This window comes from Apodemus sylvaticus, chromosome 15 (assembly GCF_947179515.1).
Source record: "Apodemus sylvaticus chromosome 15, mApoSyl1.1, whole genome shotgun sequence".
Taxonomy (NCBI): domain Eukaryota; kingdom Metazoa; phylum Chordata; class Mammalia; order Rodentia; family Muridae; genus Apodemus; species Apodemus sylvaticus.
The window spans coordinates 66757929-66782402 of record NC_067486.1 but is presented as its reverse complement, the minus strand read 5'-3'; the positions used below and the strand labels follow the sequence as shown (position 1 = coordinate 66782402).

The window sequence follows — 24474 nt, the reverse complement described above, 5'->3', positions numbered from 1 at the left end:
ATAGGTAGCAAAGGATGTCCTTGAAATCCTGAGCCTCTTGCCTGTATTTCCAAAGTTCAGGTATTTATCTCAGCGTTTTTTGTTTCCATTTTCATTTTTGCAACCTGGCCTCATGTAGCCCAGGCTTGCCTCCACAGGCATGTACCCGCACTCCAGACTTGATCTCTTCATAAATGTAATCACCGCAATTCTATGCTCAACTCTCCACAGGCATTATAAAGCTACATTAGCTCTCATAGTTTTCAGTAACATTTTCCATTTTTGTCTGTATTTTTTTAATTTTGTTATGCTGAGGAGTCATGTGTTTCAACTTTTAACATAATCATATATATTCATTTTCCCAGAAATATCCCAAGTTGAATCCTAATTAGAATTGACAGTACTGCTATTATTTATGGAACACACTGTCCTCTGACATTTGGCTTCCTTGTTCCCTAAACCAAAATCACAATGACCTGTGCCTCAAGTATTGCCAATGATCCACCTGAGAATTTAGCCAATGAGACCAGAGACAGTTCAGTTCTGCCCTCTGTGACAACCAAGTCTGACAAGAAGTTTGAGACAGTTCAGACAAATAGTAATGTACCTCAGCCACCTGGGACAAATCAGTTTCCTAGTGGTTCCAGTTCTTCCATGGTGACCAGCGGCACTAATTCTCCCACTGTGGGACCGACTCTGTCCACAGGTAGCTCATCTCAGACCACTGTGACAATTCAGCCTCCTGGTGGTGCCAATTCTCCTGCCCCGGGACAGACTCCATCCACCGGTGGTTCATCTCAGCCCTCTGTGACAACTCAGTCTCCTGGTGGTGCCAACTCTCCTGCCCCGGGACAGACTCCATCCACAGGTGGTTCATCTCAGCCCTCTGTGACAACTCAGTCTCCTGGTGGTGCCAACTCTCCTGCCCCGGGACAGACTCCATCCACAGGTGGTTCTTCTCAGCCCTCTGTGACAACTCAGCCTCCTGGTGGTGCCAACTCTCCTGCCCCGGGACAGACTCCATCCACCGGTGGTTCTTCTCAGCCCTCTGTGACAACTCAGCCTCCTGGTGGTGCCAACTCTCCTGCCCCGGGACAGACTCCATCCACAGGTGGTTCTTCTCAGCCCTCTGTGACAACTCAGCCTCCTGGTGGTGCCAACTCTCCTGCCCCGGGACAGACTCCATCCACCGGTGGTTCTTCTCAGCCCTCTGTGACAACTCAGCCTCCTGGAGGTGCCAACTCTCCTGCCCCGGGACAGACTCCATCCACCGGTGGTTCTTCTCAGCCCTCTGTGACAACTCAGCCTCCTGGTGGTGCCAACTCTCCTGCCCCGGGACAGACTCCATCCACCGGTGGTTCATCTCAGCCCTCTGTGACAACTCAGCCTCCTGGTGGTGCCAACTCTCCTGCCCCGGGACAGACTCCATCCACCGGTGGTTCATCTCAGCCCTCTGTGACAACTCAGCCTCCTGGTGGTGCCAACTCTTCTACAGTGACTAGCACAGGTAAGAGTGGTCCCTGAAAGTCTCCCCACTGGGGTGCACAGTACCGAGGGCTGTGAGGTGTCTGTGTGTTCTGGTGATGAAGGGGAATGGCTGGCAATAAAAAACATAAAAGTTCAGTCATTGCCGGAGGAACCCCAAGTGAACACTCACTTATATCCTTTCCCTTCCTGCCGCTTAAGCTACTCACCAACTGTGGAAGGTGTTCTTTTAAGCTTGGCCTTTGTGTGAGCTACCAGTGGGGGAGCCGGAAGTAGCTTCAGGTTCTCTGAAACATACAGGGTAGACTAAGTGCTGGCTTGTCAGCCACACTGGTCCTTAAGGAAGAAATCAGCGCTAGCCTGGAATCAGTCAGGATGGTGGCTGAGCACAATTCCCAAAAGAAGTCAAGCCTTTGAAATTTGGCCCAGGGGTTAAGAAGCCAGACAATGACTGTCCTCAAACAGTTGTCGGCTGACCAGGGCCAAAGTGTGAGTGACTAAACCAGTGATACTAAACCACTCCACAAGGTCCTCAACCTTGATCTAGAATGAGCGTGAACAAAGTTTATCAGAGAAAAACAAATAGCATATATTTTAGGCTTTGTGGGCAACACATGGTTTTCTCTGTTGAAAATGTTAACTTCTGACATTTTAAAACAAAAGCAGCCATGCTAATGTACAAATGAATGAACTGGGCTATATCCCAATAAAATTGTATTTATAAAAATAAAGGGTTGGTTAGTTAGAGCTCATGGGCCAGAGGACTCCTCAGACTTCAGAATTTAGAGTTCAAATATATCATTTCATTCTCAGTAAAATGTGCCGTTTTAGGCCTAGCAAGAATAATGATTTGCCCAAAGAGATAAGTTTGCATCTCCCTACACTTTTGATCACTTTCCAAGTTGTCCTTTAAAGATCTAAGAAATCAGTTAGATCAGCAAACTGAACTCAGCCATGTGGGAAGCCATGGTGGTCTTAGGAACGTGAGCTTCTCCAGGCCCTTTCTGCCTTCTCCACAGCAGTCCTTCACGGACTCCTCATGCTGGCTGGCATGAGGCAAATTTCTTCTCTCTTGGGTTCACTGAACTCACTTGAGACCTTGAAATTAATGTTGGTACTGCTGGAGAAGAAAGCCTTTAATTCCAGCACTTGGGAGGCAGAGGTAGGTGGATCTCTGAGTTCAAGGCTGGCCTGATCTATAGAACAAGTTTCAGAACAGCCAAGGCTTCACAGAAAAACCTTGTTTCAACAAAACAAAGCAAAGCAAAGCAAAGCAAAGCAAAGCAAAACAAAACAAAACAGCCCTTTGTAACTAAGGAGTGATGCTCAAGTCCCTTCCATCTCTAACATCCTATGAGTTAATCATTCCTCTACCAATCACTCTCCTGAGTTTGCCTTTTATTCTAGGAAGAAATCATGTCCTGATGTCCTCAGTTGCTTGTTTGCTGTTCCCCAGAGAGAACTTGCATCCCATTTCTCCTTGCTGTGGGGCTGAATCCTTTTTTAAAAGCCATTTCGTTTACTTAACATCCCTGGCTTTGCCCAGTATGGTAGCACATGGGTAGTCCCAGGGCTTGGAAGGTTGAGACAGGGGCATCAAGTGTTCGAGACTGTCCTTGGCTATGTAACAAGTGTGAGGCCAGCCTGGGCTATAGGAGACCCTGCCTGAAAAGTTTAAAAGAGGAGCCAATGAGATGGCGCAGCCGGCTAAAGTTCTGGAGTTCCATCTCCAGAACCTACACACATGTGCCTATTCATCCATCCCACATGAAACAAATAAATGAAAGAATACTTTAATTAAAAAATTCCAATAAAACAAAAACCCAGGAGGCCCATGGTCCTGTCAGTGAAGCTTAAGCAGGACTGAAGGGTGTGCAGTTAAGGTGAGTGTCCTTTATGCAGTTAGGGTGAGTGTCCTTTATGTAGTTAAGGTGAGTGTCCTTCATGCAGTTAAGGTGAGTGTCCTTTATGCAGTTAGGGTGAGTGTCCTTTATGCAGTTAGGGGGAGTGTCCTTTATGTAGTTAAGGTGAGTGTCCTTTATGCAGTTAGGGTGAGTATCCTTTATGCAGTTAGGGTGAGTGTCCTTTATGCAGTTAGGGGGAGTGTCCTTTATGTAGTTAAGGTGAGTGTCCTTCATGCAGTTAAGGTGAGTGTCCTTTATGCAGTTAAGATGAGTGTCCTTTATGCAGTTAAGGTGAGTGTCCTTTATGCAGTTAGGGTGAGTGTCCTTTATGCAGTTAGGGTGAGTGTCCTTTATGCAGTTAGGGGGAGTGTCCTTTATGTAGTTAAGGTGAGTGTCCTTCATGCAGTTAAGGTGAGTGTCCTTTATGCAGTTAAGATGAGTGTCCTTTATGCAGTTAAGGTGAGTGTCCTTTATGCAGTTAGGGTGAGTGTCCTTTATGCAGTTAGGGGGAGTGTCCTTTATGTAGTTAAGGTGAGTGTCCTTCATGCAGTTAAGGTGAGTGTCCTTTATGCAGTTAAGATGAGTGTCCTTTATGCAGTTAAGGTGAGTGTCCTTTATGCAGTTAAGGTGAGTGTCCTTTATGCAGTTAAGGTGAGTGTCCTTTATGCAGTTAAGATGAGTGTCCTTTATGCAGTTAGGGTGAGTGTCCTTTATGCAGTTAGGGTGAGTGTCCTTTATGCAGTTAGGGGGAGTGTCCTTTATGTAGTTAAGGTGAGTGTCCTTCATGCAGTTAGGGTGAGTGTCCTTTATGTAGTTAAGGTGAGTGTCCTTCATGCAGTTAAGGTGAGTGTCCTTTATGCAGTTAAGGTGAGTGTCCTTTATGTAGTTAAGGTGAGTGTCCTTTATGCAGTTAAGGCAGGGAGAGGGAGGAAAGGAAAGAAAGAAGGCCAATCAAGATCACCACATGTCACCTATAGAATGTCCTTCCTCCAATCTCACCAGTTTCCTGGAAATAGGGCCTTGTGTGTCCAACCCAGGATTCTAGGTCAGGGTGCAGGGTCCACTGTAATTTCTTTGTTCTAAATCCTCCCTTGCAGAGTCAAGGGTGCAGTGTGTCCTTGCCGCTCCTCCCACAAAGCTACTCCTGGGTTGCCCAGGCCGGTCACCCCTGAATGTACCTGATTTCATGGGAAGCTAAGCAGGACTGACTTGGTCCATACTTGGATGAGAGGAGGTTCACTAGGTCAATCTGCATTCTTCTTAATTGTTCCCTTTCATTCCTGGTTTTTTCTTTTGAGACAGAATCTCCTTCCATAGCCCAGGCTGGCCTGAAACGTACTCTATAGACCAAGCTGGTCCCAAACTCTCACAGATACAACAGCATCCACCTCCTGGAGGCTGGGATTAAAGGCAGCGCTACCATGCTTGGCTTTCTCTCCCCTTCTTCATGGATGTGTGACAGCTGTGCTTCTCAGAATATGACCTGTATGGTGGTTGCCACACTATTCTGTAAAAAAGATGCTTTATTTTAAAAGGGTTTAGGGAGCCTTACTTAGTGTTGGAGAGTAGGCACTGATGCCCTCCAGATCTGAAGAGCCTTGCCTCCTTACAAACAGAAAGCTACTCTTCTTTCTCAAGCAGGGATCTAAGAAAGATCGGTGACAATCTCTAGTCTTCACTGTCAGCAACCACTCAGCCCCCAAACCATAGCATTGATCTTCCCCAGAGACCGAAGCAAACACACTGTTTCCAGGACTTCTAAAGATGTACTATGAAGTCATTCAAGAAGGGTATAGAGTCAGGTATGGTAGTGCACACCTTTGGTCCCAACACTTGGGAGGCAGAGACAGGCAGACCTCTGTGAGTTCAAGGCTAGCCTGGTCTACATAGGAAGTTGCAGGACAGCCAGGGTGAGACTGTGTCTCAAAAGAAAAGCCAGCGTTTCCAGAAGGAGGGCGTGAAGAGTGAATGAGACTCACCAGGAGTCAGTTGCTGAGTTCCGTGGATTTATGATATCTTTCTCCTCCATCTAAGGTCCCAGTGATCCCTGCAGCTCTGAACCCTGTAAAGAACCTGCTTCTTGTATCAAGCTGCACAACAGCCGCTTCTGCTTGTGTTTAGAAGGCTATTACTACAATGAGACTGAGTCGCCATCATGTGTGAAAGGTAAGTTCCGAAGAGTAACCACGGCAGAGCCCTGCATCTCATATCTGAAGTGGAGTTTACAGGGAAACAACAGTACAAGGGGCAGAAGAAAATCTGGTGGTGAGGAAGACCAGGGGAGGGTCTGTTTTTGTTCCAGCCAATCCTGGGGAAGTGGGGGTAGAGTAATGCAGATTTGTAAGCTAGGCCAAAGGTTTGCTTCCCTCCACTGCTTCAGAATGTGCTAGATACAAAATGAGGTTAAAAAAAAAAAAATGAGCCAGCTTCTTCTGAAAACTGACTACAAAAAAGGACTTGTCTACAGTGTACAACCGCAACCACGGGGCACTGAGGCAGGAGAAGGGAGCCGGCTGGGAGCTTGACCTGAGCCATCAGGGCTCCCAAAATGGACTTAGAAAGGTCCTCAGTGCAAGCTGGGTTAGGTCACCCAGCGCTCTGGAACCCAAAGCCTGCTTGCTTGCCTTCTAAGTCAGTGGTTCTCCTCCTGGGGGTGACACACAGGGGTCACCTAAGACCACCAGAAAATAAGGATATTTACATTATCATTTATAACAGTTGCAAAATTTCAGTTATGCAGTAGCAACAAAAATAATTTTTTGGTTAGAAATCACCACATGAGGAACTGTATTAAAGGGTTACAGTATAAGGAAGGGTGAGAACTAACAGTTTAAATGATATTTTTTTTGTTTTGCTTTATAAGTAGAAAATTACTTTTTTTGTTATAGCAGATCACTTGTATAGGAAGCAGATGGACTGTGTTGCCACAATAGTTAGAGATATGTTCCTCAAAGCTTATATTTTTAGCACTAATAATCTGACTTCTGTGTATCTACTCCATGTAAATGATGCCTCCCAAAGTTTTTCCCTTATAAATAGTATCTACTAAGTTCAGGAATAAAAAAATAGGCCAGAGACAGGGGCACATGCCTTTAATTCCAGCACTTGGGAGAGCTAGCCTGGTCTACAAATGGTGTTCCAGATCAACCTGCGGACAGGACTACACAGTGAGACCATGTTTAAAAATAAGGTTGGGGGGGGAATGCAAAGGAAAAGAAAGAGAGAAAAAAGAATTAAAGTAGCACACTTAATCAGGAAAGGTTTTACCATTGGCAGTATAAATGAAGACGATATTCAATTTAAAAAAGAAAAGAAAAGAAAGGAAAGGGGAAAAAAAGAAATGGAGCTTAGGTTGGCAGTATGGGGCCTCAAGCATGTACCTGCTGAGCTTAATTTCTTTTTTAAAAAAATTAATTTTATTTGGCAAGTAAAATAATATCATCAAAGCAAAAAATAAAAATAAAGTAGCACACTTTAGACACAGGATTGCAATAGCCCTATTAACATCAAATAGCTCAGAGAGGCTTTGCCTGATTTTCAGGAAAGACATTCCCTGGAGAGATTACCATGAACCCACGAGAAACAGATGGGCTGGAAGATAAAAACTCTGCGAACTATCAAAACTTATACAAAGAAGTTGTCAATTTTGTAAGTATTTTCCCATTTTCTATGGAGTTTTTTCCAAACTCTATGAAGTTTCTTCCTTCTCAGCTGCACCAGCAAAGCATGGAACTGGTCTTCATGTGGCCACATGACAGTTGTGCTTTTTGTTGGAAAAGTGAAATGTGCCCCTCCAGGTGGGCAGGGGGCTCCTCAGGGATTCCAGGGCCTCCATGTGTCTGTGCACATGAGGCAGGGCACCCTGCATAGCCCTGCCATGCCTCCAGAAAGCAGCCTGGGGACACTGCTCCAGGCCTGCCAGTTACAGAAGCTTTGGTGTGGTTTGAAGTAAACAGAAGCTCTAACAGTTTCTTTTGAAATAAACTAGTTTGCTGGGTGTGGTAATGCATGCTTTTAGTCCCAGCAGAAGGCAGAGGCAGGGGGATCTCTGAGTTCCAGATCTACAGCGTGAGTTCCAGGACAGCCAGGGTTACACAGAAAACCCTGTCTCAAAACCACCAGAGAGAGAGAGAGAGAGAGAGAGAGACAGAGACAGAGACAGAGACAGAGACAGAGACAGAGAGACAGAGACAGAGAGACAGAGACAGAGAGACAGATACAGATACAGAGAGAAAGACAGAGAGAGACATAGAGAAAGAGAAACAGAGAGACAGAGAGCGCTAGGAAACTCTCCATAGCGTTCAGCCAGCCAGTGTTTAGACACCTGAGCTCCGTCAGGGGAGTTCAGGAGGTGGTCAAGCATTCTTACAGTCATAGAGTATTTTTGTTTATTTGATTTTAGAAAACATTTTTGTGCTATTGCTCTTTTTCTCTTTTTTCTAAGAATTATTTATTTATTTTACATATATGAGTACGCTGTTGCTATCTTCAGACAACCAGAAGAGGGCATCAGATTCCATTACAGATGGTTGTGGGCCACCATGTGGTTGCTGGGAATTGAACTCAGGACCTGGAAGAGCAGTCAGTGCTCTTAACCACTGAGCCATCTCTCCAGCCCCCATGTTATTGTTCCTTTAAAAACATTTTATTTAGTGTGTGTGTGTGTGTGTGTGTGTGTCTGTGTGTGTGTGTGTCTGTGTGTGCATGCACTGGTGTGAGTATGTCATAGTGTATATCACAGTGTTTGTGTAAAAAGACAGCATTCATGAGTTGGCTTTCCTTCCACCTTGCTGGGACATGGCCTCTTGTTTCTGCCACACTTTGTATATTCCAAGCTAGCTGGCCTTCCAACTTCCGGGTGATTCTCCTTTCTCTGCCTCCCATCTTGACATAAGAAGTGAGGGAAGAAGGGAGGGAGGGAGGAAAGACAGAAGGATTGGAGGAAGGGAGAGAAGAAGAAAAGAAATGTCTAAACCTAGAATATAATTACATTTTTCCCTTTGTTATTACCTCTGTTTCCCTCCACAGTTTGCAGAAACATTCAATAAGACTGACTATGGACAGACTGTAATTCTTAAAGTGAGGTGAGTTGGCTTTGGACCAGTGAGGTACTGTGGAGGCAGCGGATCATTGCTTCACTTCTGCTCTTCCTGAGCTCCCCAGGTCACAAGCCATCTTGTGTTGAGTGATGAGTCAAGAAGCAATAGCCATGGGGCCAGGAGGTGGCTCAGTTGGTAAAGTGTTTGCCCCAAAGCACAAGGAACTGAGTTTGGGTCCCCAGAACCCACGTCAAAGCCTCACTCGGTGCTTGGGGAATGGAGACAGTGGGATCCCTGGAGCTCACCAGACAGCCAACCTAGTCAAACCAGTGAGCTCCAGGTTCAGTGAGAGACTCAAGCTCCTGAAGTAGACTATCCTACCCCCTCACTGGTGGGCCTGCAGGTCTATGTAGAGCCACAGCGTTCCAGGATGGGGTTTGCTAATGCCATCAAGGACAACAGGAGAATTCAGGGGACGATGAGAGGACAAAACTGGTTACTACGCTCAAAACTGCTTAGTGCTCCAGGACAAAAGCCCATACCACACACTCAAATATAGGGAGACAGCTCTTGTAGCTGACGGGAACGTCATCTTTCAGATTGCTTATGCCAGCTGGAAGGGGGTCTGTAACAGCCTGTGCTCGTGAGCTACCGAGTACTATGGGGAAGCCACAGGCGACAGCACTTGCCTGCTGCTGGCCCTTAGGTGTGGCATGGCCAAGGAACACAGAGGCAAGTGGGGGTCCATGGAGAAGAACACATCCCAGGCCTTCACTCGCCTGCCATTGGAGGCCACGTGCCAGAATGGCAATTGGTAATAAAGTTCTGGGGCCCAGAAAGGAGCTATGGATACAGGCTCATCTGTCCACCAATCACAGTTCCAGGTGACTCCTGGCCATGATCCAGGGAAGCACGTAGGAAGTACATGAATGCTACAGAATGTTACAGATTGTGTGAGGGAAGAAGATAAATATGCTTATCAAAACCGTTCTTGGGCCCAGGAGATGGCTCAGTGCGTGAAGGCACTGGCTACCAAATTCAGTGACCTGGGTTTGATGTCCAGAGTTCTAGAAAGTTGTCCTCTGAACTCCATATGTGTGTGTACACTGCCACACTCATGGACTCTCACACCCGCACATGTGTACACACACACACACACTCATACAAAAGAAGAGGTGGCTAGCCAGAGCACTGCAGAGGGAGCCCTGTGACTCGGTGGTGCTTCTAAAATCCCACTGACTCCAGCCATGGGAAGCAGACTACGGCCTGGGAAGGACAGCTGTTGATGGCTGCCCCACATCTTGTTCACATGGACCAAGTTGTCCTGTGGACCAGTTTAGGCTGGTCGTAAACCATACCTGACTTGAGAACTCCAAGAACCTTCCAAAAGAATGCCTTGGGGCTGGAGAGATGGCTCAGCAGTTAGGAGCAGTGGTTGATCTTCCAGAGGTCCTGAGTTCAATCCCCAGCCACCACATATTGGCCCACAATCATCTGCAATGGGATCTGATGCAGTCTTTTTGTTTTTTTTTTTTTTTTTTTTTTTTTTTTTTTTTTTGGATTTGGTTTTTTTTGAGACAGGGTTTCTCTATATAGCCCCGGCTGTTCTGGAGCTCACTCTGTAGATCAGGCTGGCCTCGAACTCAGAAATCCGCCTGCCTCTGCCTCCCAGAGTGTGTGCCTCCCAGAGTGTTGGGATTACAGGCATGTGCCACCATCGCCCAACTGATGCAGTCTTCTGGTGTCTCTAAAAACAGCTACAAGCCTGTAGCTGTACAGAGTGAATTCCAGGACAGCCAGGGCTACACAGAGAAACCCTGTTTCGAAAAACCAAAAAAAAAAAAAAAAAAAAAAGAGAGCTACAGCATATTTACATACATAAAATAAATAAATAATTCTTGGGAAAAATAATTGTTTTCATTATAGTTTTCTCTGGGCACACATCAAATAGAAGGCAGGAGCCTGAAAATTTGACACTGTGTTCCCCCCAGGTCTCCATATGTGGTCTACAGCTGTGGAGATAGGACGGTGGGTCAGGGCTAGAGCACACACAGGGGACTTGGGCATCAGGGAGGTTCAGATGCTACTCATTGACTCCTCAGTTTGATTTCTCCATTGTCATCTCTAATTTCTCTTTCAGCACAACCTCTTCAAGGTCAGCAAGATCTGTATCACCGGTCTCTGTTTCAGTAGTAAATATATTTAGCAAAGACACAAATGAAACTGAAGACAGTGTAAATTTTGCGATCAAAACTGCAGCTGAGAATTCCATTGTGAGCAGTTATAGCAGTAAGTACTAAGCGATTTTACTTAGTTTGTCTAAAGGTCTAACTTTCAAGTCAGGAGTTTGAGTGCTGTCTCCAAACCCTCCACACTCTCTCCTACAATCTGTGTGTGTGTGTGTGTGTGTGTGTGTGTGTGTGTGTGTGTGTGTGTGTGTGTGTATAAGTCAATTTCTGCAGCTGTTGCCCCTCAGCAGCCATCTACCCTGACTTCTGGCCGTCTCCCTGGGGCTGGGGATTAAACCTAGGATCTCCTGGAAGCTAACTGGGGGTTCTGCACTGAGCCACCTCCCACAGGTCTACCTTTTTAAAGCAGGGTCTCATCTTACTTACCTCTGAGCTCACTGATTATGTTAGGCTGTCGGGCTAGTAGACCCCAAGGTCTGCACTTCTTCAGAGCTAGAGTGACAAGTGGGCCCCACCATGCCTGCCTTTTTTCTGTGCTTGCTTGAGACTGAACTTGTGTTCTCACGCTGGGACAACAGCACTGTATTGACTGAGCCCTCTCCCCAACCCCTGAGTTCTGTTTTTCAAAACAAATAAGTATGTTCCTCAACACCCTTTCTCTTTCTTTGGAGCTTTACAAAGATTCTTTCTTATCATGTGTTATGTATTAGGACCTAGAGCATGAATGTGTTGAGACAAAGTTCTGCTAGCCATCGATGTATTTTGGGGCTCAGAATTTTGTCTAGAGTAGCCGTGGTCTCTGTGCCCTGGTCCCTATGTTGTTTGGGGATAGATAGGATTTAGCACACACATGAAGACATTGAGAGTCCCCAACATGGGTACTCATCAGCTAAGAACAATTTATCCATTTCTCAGGATAATCTTGGGGACACCCCCCACCCCCAACTGACATTTTCTCATCTCTATACACCTGAGTAATTGGGTCACTTATAATCCCTCATTTTCAGAGCTGAAACTAGTCAGTGTCAGCTCTGAAACATGCTTTTTAGACCACCTCTCTGAACCCCTCCCTCCATTCTGAAACCTGTCATGTACGATTAAGTAGATTAACCTAGTACCCTGAGCTGACATCTAGAGACAGCCAAAGCTAACTACCTCAGAAGGAAGCCAATGCCTCAGCACCCAGAGGAAGTCACCTTTTGCTGCTCTGGCCACAAAATATATTCTCTTTCTCTAGATTTTGAATTAAAGGTTGTGCTGGCTAGTTTTATGTCAACTTGATCTGAGCTAGAGTCATCTGAGAGAAGGAAACCTCAAACTAAGATCACACTGTAGGGAAGCTTCAGGACATTTGCATAATTAGTGATTGGTGGAGTAAGGCCCAGCCCACTGTGGGCGGGGCCATCCCTGAGCTGGTAAAGCTTGCTGAGTAAGCCAGTAAGCCACAGTCCATGCCTCTGCATCATCTCCTGTCTCCAGCTGTCTTCTCTGCTTGCATTTCTGTCCTGACTTCCTTTGATGATGAGTTGTGATGTGGAAGTGTGAGCCAAACAGACCCTTCCCTCCTCAGCTGTCTCTTTGGTCATGGTGTTTCATCACAGCAACAGAAACCCTGACAAAGACAGAAGTATTTTCAAGCCTCGGTGGGTTAGCCATGGCTTGGGATCTTTATTAGAGAGGAATACCACTTCTCTAACCCCTTCTATCCTCTGCCCAGTCCACTCTCAGACTCACCCTCTTATCCCCAGCACTCACACCCAGACTAGCATTCTTCGAAGGCTGTTCTCTCAGGGCAAGTTCCTGCTTAGCATCTTCCAGAGGATTCTCTAGCCTAGGAAAAAAAGTCAGGAACTGCAGAGATGGTCAGTGGTTAAGAACACTTGTTTAACTGTGAAAACTGAACTGGAGCTTGAATCTCAGCAACCATGTCAGGTGCCTAACAAATGCCTTTAACTGCAGCTCCAGAGAATCTGACGCCCTCTTCTGACCCTGTGGGAACATGCACACGTGGCATAACTCTCTCTCTCTCTCTCTCTCTCTCTCTCTCTCTCTCTCTCTCTCTCTCACAGACACACACACACTATAAATTAAAAAAAAATAGTGTCAAAAGCCGAGTGTAGTGCCGCACGCCTTTAATCCTAGTACTCAGGAGGAACAGGCAGATGGATCTCTGAGTTCAAGACCACCTTGGTCTACAGATCAAGTTCCAGGACAGCCAGAGCTACACAGAAAAACCCTGCCTTGAAAAACCGAAACAAAGACAAACAAAAAAACTAAAAAACCTTTAGTGTCCTTAACCTAGCTTTTAAATATCATTGTAATCTACAAATGAACAAAATAATGAAGTGTTATTGAGGTCCCCATGTGGGCGCTGTCATTTACATTAGCTCTTTCTATTCTCACTGCAAACATGGGAATAAGACTTACGAGCACTATTTTATAAATGGAGGAAAGGTAAACCCAGAAAACTCAATGAACTAAATGACTACATAGGGAGCAAGGGTGAAATGCTGTCGCGAGTTATCTATATGGGCTTCTTCAATGTGCTTATTTAATTTGGTGTTTTGTGTATTTATGCTTCTCACAGGTCAAAATTTGTGTGACTACTATGGTTGTGTGAACAATAGCGGCAGTGGTTGCCAGGATGGTTTAGGATGCACATGCAAACCTGGGCTGGACAGGCTGAATCCGCAGGTTCCTTTTTGTGTTGGTAAGTGTAACAGCTGCTTCCAAACTTCCTTCCCACTCTCACTCCATCCTCTAGTATTTTCAAAAGACAGTCATGGCTGCTTTGAATTCCCATGTGTATTTTGACTTTAGTCTAGGAGTTGGGTAAGAGTTGGCATGGTGCCCATGGTACATCCTTATATTACTTAGAAAAAAACTGCACAAAATTGTAATCTGTTACATGTCATCTTGGGGTTGAAGAGATCATCTCTGGGAGAAATGACTCAACCAGCAAAGATACTTGCTGAGCAAGCCTGGTGACATGAGTTTACTCAGTTTACCTGAGAGAACCGACTCTGCCCATAAAGTAATTTGTCCTGTGACTTTCATACGAGTCCTATGGCATATGCTCTCCATAACACACCACAATACACACATATAACACACACATAATAAACACAACACACACACAACACACACAGACACAACACACACAACACACACAATTTCTTCTCCTCCTCCTTCTTCTCCTCCTCCTCCCTCTTCTTCTTCAATTGTTTCTGGAAATGACATAGAAATCACTCTGTCTTAAAGCTGCTGCCACGAGCTCTGAGTCCTGCTCTGAGTCCTGCAATGCAGAGGGCAAGGAGCAATGTGTAAAGTCGAATAGCGGACAAATGGAGTGTGTGTGCCTGCCGGGCTACCAGAGGGCAAGCGGGAACGGGAATTGTGAAGAGTAAGTAATCATTTCATCTTTACCTTGTCACAACATAACTAGGCCAAAGCTTGTAGCACATATGCAGGTTTAGTGTCAGGAAGCTGGCAAGCTGGCATGGGCTGGCAGGCACAGAGTTTTGCTGTGTCATTGCGATCCAAGAAGGTTGGTTTGAGTTTTTTTTTTTAAGACATATTTACTCACTTTATGTGTATAAGTGCTATATCTGTGTGTATACCTGCATGCTAGAAGAGGGCATCTTACAGATGGTTACAAACCACCATGTGGTTGCTGAGAATTGAACTCAGAACCTCTGGAAGAACAGCCAGTGTCTTTAACCGCTGAGCCATCTCATCAATACCCATCCAAGACATTTTGAGTATTCCATATTCCTAGAAACACCAGTAGGTAGAACAGTGAAAACATGCTAGGTGCCTATTAGAAAATGAGGAAACAAGCCTGAATAGATGGCGTGGGCCCTTGAGAGCGTCCATTGACTCCGTGCGTTTTCATTCAGCTTTGCCTGGGTGGCCAAGCCTTCCTCGAGTTCAGAGGCCATTATGTTCAGTCTTCAGCAAATAAGGCCACACTGGATTGAATGCACCTCACACTTCCAGAACCCCGAGGAAGGTGTTCTCTTGAGAAAATGGTAGCATAAAGATGACAGAAAGCCAGGAAGGACAGAATGCAAGGCAGACATGGGAAAGCAGAAATGGAAATTGGGGTGAGAAGTAAAGAGACTCTTTAATGTGCCTCCCTCTGTGAATGTGTTCCAGGTGTCCCTTTGGCTACAGCGGGGTGGACTGCAAAGACCGTGAGTATAGACACCCTAAACTCCTAAACATCCAAGAAACACACGCAGACCACATCCAGAGTCCTGACCACTCCACCAAAGGCTTCCTGAATTCACTGAGAGGAAAACTCAGCTTCAAGCTTGTCTTCTGGGTCCTGCACCCCATGTTTGCCTGTGTTAGAAATAATAGAACTCAGACCCAGGGGTGAGCTGGTGGCTCTGAACCCACTTAGGACCAGAGAAAGGCATCCTCGGTCATATACTCAAATTCTATATTATAGATGGTGAGTTCAAGCATGATGGGTTTAGAAATCAGGCATTTAAATTCTTAAGTGGGTCTTATCAAATTTCATTCATTCATTTTGGAGACAGGGTCTTACTATGTAACCTGGGTGGCCTAAAACTCACTCCATACACCAGGCTGGCCTCGAACTCAAAGATTCACCTGCCGCTGCTTCTTGACTACTGGATTAAAGGCATGTGCCACCATCACTGGCATTAGTGAGTTTTCCAGTGCTTTTCAAGCTGTGTTTGGAACTGGTCTGTGTGTTATGTTTACAGGCCATCTTAAGGCCATATTTCAAGAGTCCACAGCACCCAGGCATAGTGGTGGATGTCTGTAATCTTAGTACTAGGATAGCTAAGTCAGGAGGACTGCTGTGAGTTTAAAGCCATCCTGGCCTATATAATAAAAAAGGTCCTGAGTTCGAGGCCAGCTTGGTCTACGGAGTGAATTCCAGGACAGCCAGGGCTACACAGAGAAACCCTGTCTCAAAAAACAAACAAACAAATAAATAAATAAAAATAAATAAATCAAAGCTCTGTAGTCCTCATCTGGGACAGATAAAGAGTATAGACATTAACAGACTCCTCTCTGATAAGCCATTATCTGTCCCCTCTACTGGTGACCCCCTAGCTTATGAAAAGGGGGGCTTTGGAGGGCAGGTAGTGTTAGGAGAGATGAAGCGAGAGAGATGAGAGACCTCAGCTGAGATTTCATCCCACAAAGCCCAGGAAGACTTTGCCACCATCAGCCTCTTTTGTATCTGTGATTTTATAGCTGGAAAGGCTGCTTGTGATGACTGTGTGCTGCAGACATGGTTAGGACATGGGGACAAGGAGAGGGTGGCAGCAGAGATGAGCACTGCCCTGCCTGCCTCTGTGAGGCTGGGGGACAAGACCCTGACGGGGCTCACAGTGGAAGCCACTGGGGACACAGCCTCTGCAGTAGATAGCGGGACCCACGTGCTGAAGGCCATTTGTTCTAGTGTCATTTCTGTTGCTGAGACAAACACTCTGGCCAAAAGCAATAAAGAGAGAAAGCTACCTGGGCAGTGGTAGCACACGTCTTAATCTCAGCACATGAGAGACAGAGGAAGGTGCATCTCTGTGAGTTCAAGTTTAGCCTGATCTACAGAGTGAGCTCCAGGACAGCCAAAAGCTACAGAGAGAAACCCAGGGGATGGGGGGGCAGGGAAGGAAATGGGGGTTGGTTTATAATTCCAAACAGTCTTATTATTAAAGTCTTATTATTTTGAGGAAATCAAGACAAGTACTCAAACATTGCAGCCATAGTCAAGAGCAAAAGAGAACGAACACAGGGAATCCTTGCTTCCCACACACTTGCTCCCAGCTAGCTCTCTTCTCTCTTTCTGTTCAGGACCCCCTGCCTGGGGAATGGTGCTCCCCACAATGGGCTGGTCTTCCTGTATCAATTAATAGTCAAGACAACTCCTGACCCAGACATATGCCATCAGCTTACCAAATTACATAATGCCTCATTAAGACTCTCTTCCAGGTTGTGCCGTGTTGACAGTTAAAGTTAACCAGGGCTCTCTTCTGTCTTCCCTTTCAGAATTTCAGCTGATCCTCACCATTGTGGGCACCGTGGGTGGAGCCCTCATCCTCATCTTGCTGATTTCTTTTATCGTCACCGTGAGGTAAGGGGGGGGATATGCTGCCCTCCAGATGCTCCTGGATACTCATGGATGAGAAAGAGGAAAAAATATAGTTGTTATATCAATTATATTTTAATTCATTATATTCATATTATATACTTTATTGTAATTATAATTTATATAACATAAATATATTATATAATATTATATAAATATTATAGCATATATGATACATGTGTAATATAATATAAAAACAATGTCTATAATATATTAATTATAATATATTATATATAATATACTGATACAGGCATTATTTATATTTTAACATTATAGTTATTATATATACCTTTTATATAAAATACTTAGAGAAAATAATAAAAATAAATTCTTTAAAAAGAAAGGAAATTGGGCTCAGAGGGTAAGCGCACTGACTGCTCTTCCAAAGGTCCTGAGTTCAATTCCCAGCAACCACATGATGGCTCATAATCATCTGTACAGCCACAGTATACTCATATACATAAAATAAATAAATAAAACTTTTTTTAAAAAAGGAAATTATTTATATTTCTTTTATATTTATATTTAACAATATATTTACATATAACATATTTATATATAATATATATAATTAATAATTGATATTATAAATATAACTAATATATACAATACCATGTTATATATTTTATGTATAATATATAAATATTATATAAAATATATTATATAGCATAAGTGTATATAAGAGAAGGTGTCCAAGGAATCCTGAAAAGAGTGTCAGAGCTGGAGTTACAGGCAGTTGTAAACTACCCAACCTCGGTGTTGTACCCTGAATTCAGATCCTCTCCAAGAGCAGTGTCTGTTCTTTCCCATTGAATGTCACTGTTCAATGGCCTTTACTTAATTCTGTCTTTTTACGTGATATTATATACTTGACTAAATGTCCCTTATGATTAATTTTTTTGTTCAAGTTGCCTCACCCAATAATCAATTTTCTATAGCATTAACAACTCTCCCCTAGGGCCAGGTGTGATGGTGCACACCTTTGATCCCAGCACTTGGGAGACAGAGGCAGGCACATCTCTGTGAGATGAAGACCAGCCTGGTCTACAGAGTGAGTTCCAGGACAGCCTGGGCTACACAGAGAAACCCACTCTTGAAAAACAAAAACAAAAAAACATAAAACAAAAAAGAAAAGAGAAAAGAAAGAAACTTTGTTGCCCTCCCTGTGTCCTGATTATAGGTCGAAGAACAAGAAGAAGAATGTAGAAGAGCAGAAGCTGATTGAGGACGACTTTCACAACGTACGACTGAGGCAAACCGGCTTCTCCAACTATGGAGCAGACAACAGCATCTTCCCCAAAGTCAGAACAGGAGTTCAGAATCAGACCACTAATCCCTACGCAAACCAGCGAAGCATGCCCCGCCCTGACTACTAGGTGAGTGCAGCCTCTGGCTTGGCAGAACGAATGCCCAGGCAGAGGAGAGCAGAGGCACAAGGCACAGCTGGAGAGGCAGCTCAGTGGTTAAGAGCACACATTGCTCTTACAGAGGACATGAGGCCTGGCTCCCAGCACTCACACCATGATACATAACCATCCCCAACTCTAGTTCCAGGGCATCCAGTGACCTCTTTGAACTCTACAGGTTCCAGGCAAGCACATGGTATGCATCCATAAGCACAAGCAAAACACTCATACACATAAAAAAAATAAACCAATATTTAAAAAAAAATAGCAAACAAGGAGTCCCAGGCACAGCACCGGCCACCACTTGGTCCCGAGCACTAGTGGCCATCTACATGACATCAGCCCTGTCTCTGAGTCTCTCAGGGCTTCCAATTCCTCTTTTATAAATAGAGTAGCTCTGTCTTAGTGTCCTTGACAGCCTAACTTACCCCCTTCCTGGCTGGTGAGGTTGCTCAGCTGGGAAAGGTCCTTGCCTCTGAGACTGACATGCTGAGCTCAGTCACAGGACCCACATGCAGGAGGCAGAGAACCGGCTCCCACAGACTGTTCCAGAGCCTCCACATGCAGTGTGGCTGTGTGTTCTCCCTCCCAGGTCTATAAGTATAACAAATAGACAAATAATTATCCACTGCTAACCAGGGCCAATCATGATAGCTACTCAACATACAAGAAGGTAGCAAGTTCAGGGCCCACCTGAGCTACAAAAGGAATCACAGCCAGCCTGGAGAACTCAGTGAGATGGTGCCTCAAAAGAAAAGAAAATGACTTGATGGTGGGGAGAGGTAATAGATGAGAACAATTAAGAACAAAATATATGGTGAAATTCAGTACTTTATATTACTAAAATAGTAATTAAAGACAGGCACAGTAACATATTATGAGTAATTAAAGAGAGGTGCAGTAACATTGTGAGGTCCCACAGTTTATAATGCCAAAAATAAAACAAAAATTAAACTAAATAGCCACTTCTGTGACTATGACCTACGTGCGTGGGACAGCAGCGCCAGGTTGTAAAGGACTGGGGTCTAAGTCAGGCATGGAGATGACAGTGGGGGCAGGCCAGGCATGGGAACTGTCGGTCAGATTCACAAGAGCACAAAAGCACCTCTCTTCTTCCCCGACATCTCAAGGCAAGCGTTTATTTCTAAATCCAGGGCCAGGGCTGGAGAGAAGGCTCAGCAGTTAGAAGTACCAGCTGCTCTTCCAGAGGATCTGGGTTTGATCCCCAGCACCCACACATCCATAGATGGCAGCTTACAACCATCTATAACTGCAGGTCCATGGGATTCAATGCCCTTTTCTGGCTTCACAGGCGACAGGCACACATATTAGTACACAGACATACACGCAGGCAAAACACCCATACACATATAATAAATATATGTATATGTATATAAATATACACACATACATATACATTATATGTGTACATATGTCTATACATTATTTGTGTGTGTATAGACATCTGTAGATAGATATATAGTGCCTTAGGCCAGTCCTACAAAGAAGTCTACTTCAATCTTTCAAGAGGCTGGGCGGTGGTGGCGCACGCCTGTAATCCCAGCACTCTGGGAGGCAGAGTCAGGTGGATTTCTGAGTTTGAGGCCATCCTGATCTACAGAGTGAGTTCCAGGACAGCCACGGCTATACCGAGAAACCCTTTCTCGAAAAAGAAAATCCAAAAAAACAAAAGAAAAAAGCAAGTTTGACTGGAAACATATTGTGTCCCTGGGGAGGATTTGGGGCTAGTGAGAAGTGGCTCTAGGGAAGGACAGACAAAGGACTGAGATACAGAAAAGGAGGAAGAGAAAGGAGCCAGGGAAGAGGTTGAAAGGAGAAAGACTATAGAGACAATTTGTTCAAAAGAAAAAAAATTAAAAAAACCTGAGAGGATGGCTCAGTCAGTAAAGTGCCTGTTAAGGAAGCACAGAGACCGGAGTTCAGATGCCCAGGACTCCACAAATGCTTCACCTCCACACATATATCACATATAAGCACATGCACATACATGAGCAGATACACACACACAGCAATGAATGAATCAAATATAAAAGAGAAAGATTGGGGGTTTGAGATATTGCTTAAAAATTTAAACATTGAAAAAAACAAAAACAAAACGAAACAAAACAAAACAAAAACAGGCTGGACATGGTGGCATATGCCTTTAATACTAACACTCAAGAAACAGAGACAAGTAGATCCCTATGTAAGTTTCAGGCTAGCCTGGGCTACATGTGACTTCCAGACTAACCCCACTGAAGCTACGTATTGAGACCCTGGCACATAAACACAAAACTAAACACATGTGGTTGGAAATACCAGCAGCAGCAAAACCCAGACAGCATCTGGGGAGGCCAAAGCATGAGGACCACACATCTGCAGCCAGGTGTCTTAGTAACTTCCTCCGTAACAAGACGCCATGACCAAGACTATTACTTGTAGAAGGAAGAGTTTAGTGAGGTTTACAGTTTCAGGGGGTAAGAGCTCGGCTACCATGGTGGGGAACATGGCAGCAGTCGGACAAACGTGGCACTGGAGCAGAGGCTGAGAGCTTACATCCTTATCTGAAAGTCTGAGGCAGAGAGGGCTAACTGGGAATGGTGTGGACCCCAAAGCTGCCTCCAGGGGCATGTCTCCTCCATCAGGGCCACACCCCTAATCCTTCTCAAACAGTTCCAATGGGGGCCAATTATTCAAACATGTAAGTCTGTGGGGCCATCCTCATTCAAAACACCACATCAGGTTAAGCTATAAAGATGCTGCCTCAAACCAACCAGACAGACAGACAGACAGACAGACAGACACCCCAAAGACACAAGGGAGAATAGGGAGAAAGCTGGAGAAGAAAAAAAAGTGTTAAAAAGAGTTGACAAATCTCGGTTTTCTCCTGTTGCTGTCTGGAAATCTTTTCTAAACTGGTGTCTCTCTCTCTCTCTCTCCTCCTCCTCCTTTATAGAATGATAAGAATTTGGAACCCTTCCCTAGCCCAGCCCACACAAGCTGCAATCTTAAAGACAAGGAGAAATGGGCAGAGACAAAGTTTGACCTCCAGCAATCCTCTGCACTGGTTGCCAACCCCTCTGGGTGAGGACCTGCATGAAGAACACAGCTTGCTGAAGACACACCCATCAAATTAAATGTACATAGATACTATGAGCCTTTGTAAGAGTTGATTTTCTCCAGTTAGTACGGAATGCTACTGTGGTGGGGGCTGGCATGGGGCTTCTCTTTCCTGGTGGGCCAACCATTAGCATTTCCAATCTAGAGGGAGGGAGCACCCTTGTAGCTCATCCCTGAGCAGTGCCTCCCCTGTGCTCTGGACTCTGGCCACCCTTGAACAGCCAGCTGCTTGTGATAGGGCCTCACCTCAAGAACACAGGCAAGAGACAGAAGGATGACCTGCTTTCTCAGGAGGACCATGGAGACCCAGGTCCCTTCAGATGAGAATAAGAAGGCTTGGACTAGCTCTGTCCTCTGTGGGGACACTCAAGTCTTTCAGATGTTAGTTGGTAGGAAAAGCAGGGAGGAAAACCATGAGCATAGGAAGTAGAGGGAGGCCAAGGAAGCTCTGCTAGGAGGCTGAGGGAGGGAGAAGGTAGCAGGTGGCATCTTCTCCCTTGATGAGGTCCCCCTCAGGCAGCTAATGGGTACTCTGAGGTGCTGCCGCCCCTAAGACATAGATCACGGGAAAGCCATAAAAAGCAGCAGTCAGTGTGAAGCCCTGTGACAGACACCACAGGCCTCTGTCTGGAACTCTGTCAGAGGGGCCAGGTGTCCGCTCAGTGATGCTTCACTGGGCCTCAGCCTGCTCCATGATGGAGGCTTAGCAGTGGCCACCAACACACGCATATGTGCACACATACACAGAGGATACATCCATCCATCCTGTGTCTTTTTAAATGTTCATTGTGCCCTTGTGTCTCTCTGATGTCCAGTCCTCTCTAAAGGTATTTTTATTTGTTATTATATGTCTTGGACTATTCACTATGGAAAGCAATGATGTAATAAAATGTCTTTGGTAGATAGTGTTATTTCTTGTGTTGGGAGTCTCACTTGTCCCAGGCTGGCTTCGAACATTTTACACAACAGAAGAAGACCTGAAATCTCTGCTCTTCCTGCCTCTGCCCCACCAGAGCTGTCCAAGCTAGTCCTCAGTTCCTAGCACAAGTCTCATTCATGTTCAGAGATTTGTTTTATTTCTATGTGTGTAGGGGTAGATGTTTTATTTTTATGTATATGCGCAGGTGTAGATGACTATGGGGTTCAGAGGCATTATGTCCCCTAGAGCTGGAATCAAGGTAAATTTGAGCTGCCTGGCTCAGATGCTGAGAAGTCAACTGGGGTCAGTATGTACTGCAGGAGTACTCTTAACTGCTGAGTCATGTGACTGGACATCCTGGAGTGACTGACACTATACTTGCTATCTTCACTAGGGGTTTTGAATTACCTAAGACAACATTTTAACATTTAGACCATGTTGGCTTCTATCCCCCAAACCCAACTCCATGACAAGTATCCGGGCCAAGGGATCCCATTCGTGGATGCAGGGATTGGCCCAGGGCAACGCAGTGGGGGTTGACCTACGCTGAGCACCTATGTGAGATAGTGGTAAACCGTCCTGTGCTGTTTCAGCTTGCTGAAAGTAGGCTCTGAGAGCAAAAGCACATCCTTTGTCCCAGACCCAGCATGTTAATTTAAAGTATTTTCTCCAATGGCTGGTGAGATGTCTTGGCTGCTAAAGGGACCTGCTGCCAGACTTGACCACCTCATTTGCCATGTGGGCCCCACAAGCTAAAAAGAGAGAACTAATTCCCAGTAGTTGTTCTCTAACATGTGTGAAACATGGCATGTGCCCTGCCCCATAAATACACTAAACAGTAATAAATTGTTTGTTCGAGTGGGTGGTGGTGATGCACACCTTTAATCCCAGTGCATGGGAGGCAGAGGCAGATGGATCTCTGTGAGTTCAAGGCCAGCCTGGTCTACAGAGTGAGTTCCAAGACAGCCAGGGCTACACAGGGAAACCCTGTCTTGGGGGTGGGGAAGCTTGTGGTGAGAAGAGGAAGTTGGATGCTCCACCGTGAAGAGAAAGCTCAATCAGAAGCTCTAGCTGACCTGGGCGGTGGTGGCGCACACCTGTAATCCCAGCACTCTGGGAGGCAGAGGCAGGCGGATTTCTGAGTTCGAGGCTAGCCTGGTCTACAGAGTGAGATCCATGACAGCCAGGGCTATAAAGAGAAACCCTGTCTCGGAAAAAACCAAACCCAAAAAACACACAAAAAAATCAAAGCAAAACAAACAACAACAACAAAAACAAACAAACAAACAAAACAAAGACCCTCTAGCTGGCTACTTGATTTCCCTACTTGACTTCTGGATGGAAGTGAAAAGTCTTTGATTTGACATGTGAATTAAAGTTTCCAGGAGGAGGAAGGAGGGAGGGAGAGGTAGTAAGTAAGTGTAAAATATTTTCTTAAACACCCATGTTTGGGAAAATCCTGTGACTGAGTGGGTCTGGGTACTCAGTGAGTCACAGGAGGTTGAGCTACCTGATACAGGTGCTGAGACCCACACTCCAGTCTTCTGAAAGAACAGCAAGTGGTTTTAACTTCGCTGGCATCTCTCCAGCCTCCATGAACACACTCTCTTTAGCAACAAGTGCCCACTCAAAGAAAACTGACTAGCTAATACAGAGTCGACCAATCAGTTAACAGTGCCAGTGCAAACTCAGGAAATGCCTTAAACCAGACAAACTTTGCCCCTTGTTGCCGCAGTCCAAACTCAGCTGCAGGATAACCAGAATTCTTTTGGTCCAGGAAGGCATGGGTTTGGCAAAATGACACATAGACACCGAGGTGGTTTTTGGATCTGAGTGTATTTTTTATTTTGAGGCATGAGCCTTTAAGCATGAGGGGTTGACATTTACATATCAAAGCAGTATAGGGCAAAACCAGAACAGGGAAGTGGGAAGGGATGGGTGGGAAAACAGGGGGAGGGAAGGGGGTTGATGGAACTTTCGGGGAGTCCAGAAAAGGGGAAATCATTTGAAATGTAAATAAATGTATCAATAAATTAAAAAAAAAGATATATCCAGTAAAGCAGGCCCAAGGAACAATTAGCATAACCATTAGGCACAAAGACATATAAAATCACTCAGGTAAAAAACGTTTTCTCCTGGAACAAATTTAGAAGCTCGAACACAGACAACAACAATCTTCTTGATATAAACTTTTTAATTATATTTTAAAGGACATTTTGTCAAACTCCCTAGGTGGGGTCTGCAAGACAAAAGCAGTTCCTCACAAGCTTCCACTGAGGAAGCTCTGAGCCCTGCACCCACTC

General features: G+C 45.1%; 1 protein-coding gene across 1 annotated transcript; it reads left to right on the top strand.

Moving 5' to 3' along the window:
- The first annotated feature begins 450 nt into the window (after positions 1-450).
- Positions 451-22163, top strand: LOC127665652 (mucin-13-like). The gene is made up of 13 exons (XM_052158143.1): positions 451-1486; positions 5403-5534; positions 6910-7016; positions 8397-8452; positions 9114-9221; positions 10399-10435; positions 10548-10599; positions 13184-13306; positions 13858-13999; positions 14755-14792; positions 16627-16711; positions 17907-18102; positions 21089-22163. Exons 1-12 carry the CDS (start codon positions 451-453, stop codon positions 18100-18102), a joined length of 2112 nt encoding a protein of 703 aa, XP_052014103.1. The 3' UTR covers positions 21089-22163.
- Positions 22164-24474: the final 2311 nt, after the last annotated feature.

Bases quoted from the DNA above. Each gene is read 5' to 3' on its own strand.
- LOC127665652 (XM_052158143.1), top strand. From the start codon at position 451: ATGACCTGTGCCTCAAGTATTGCCAATGATCCACCTGAGAATTTAGCC. The intron at 10,600-13,183 runs GTAAATATATTT...TGCTTCTCACAG, and splicing joins CACCGGTCTCTGTTTCAGTA to GTCAAAATTTGTGTGACTAC. The intron at 16,712-17,906 runs GTAAGGGGGGGG...TCCTGATTATAG, and splicing joins TCTTTTATCGTCACCGTGAG to GTCGAAGAACAAGAAGAAGA.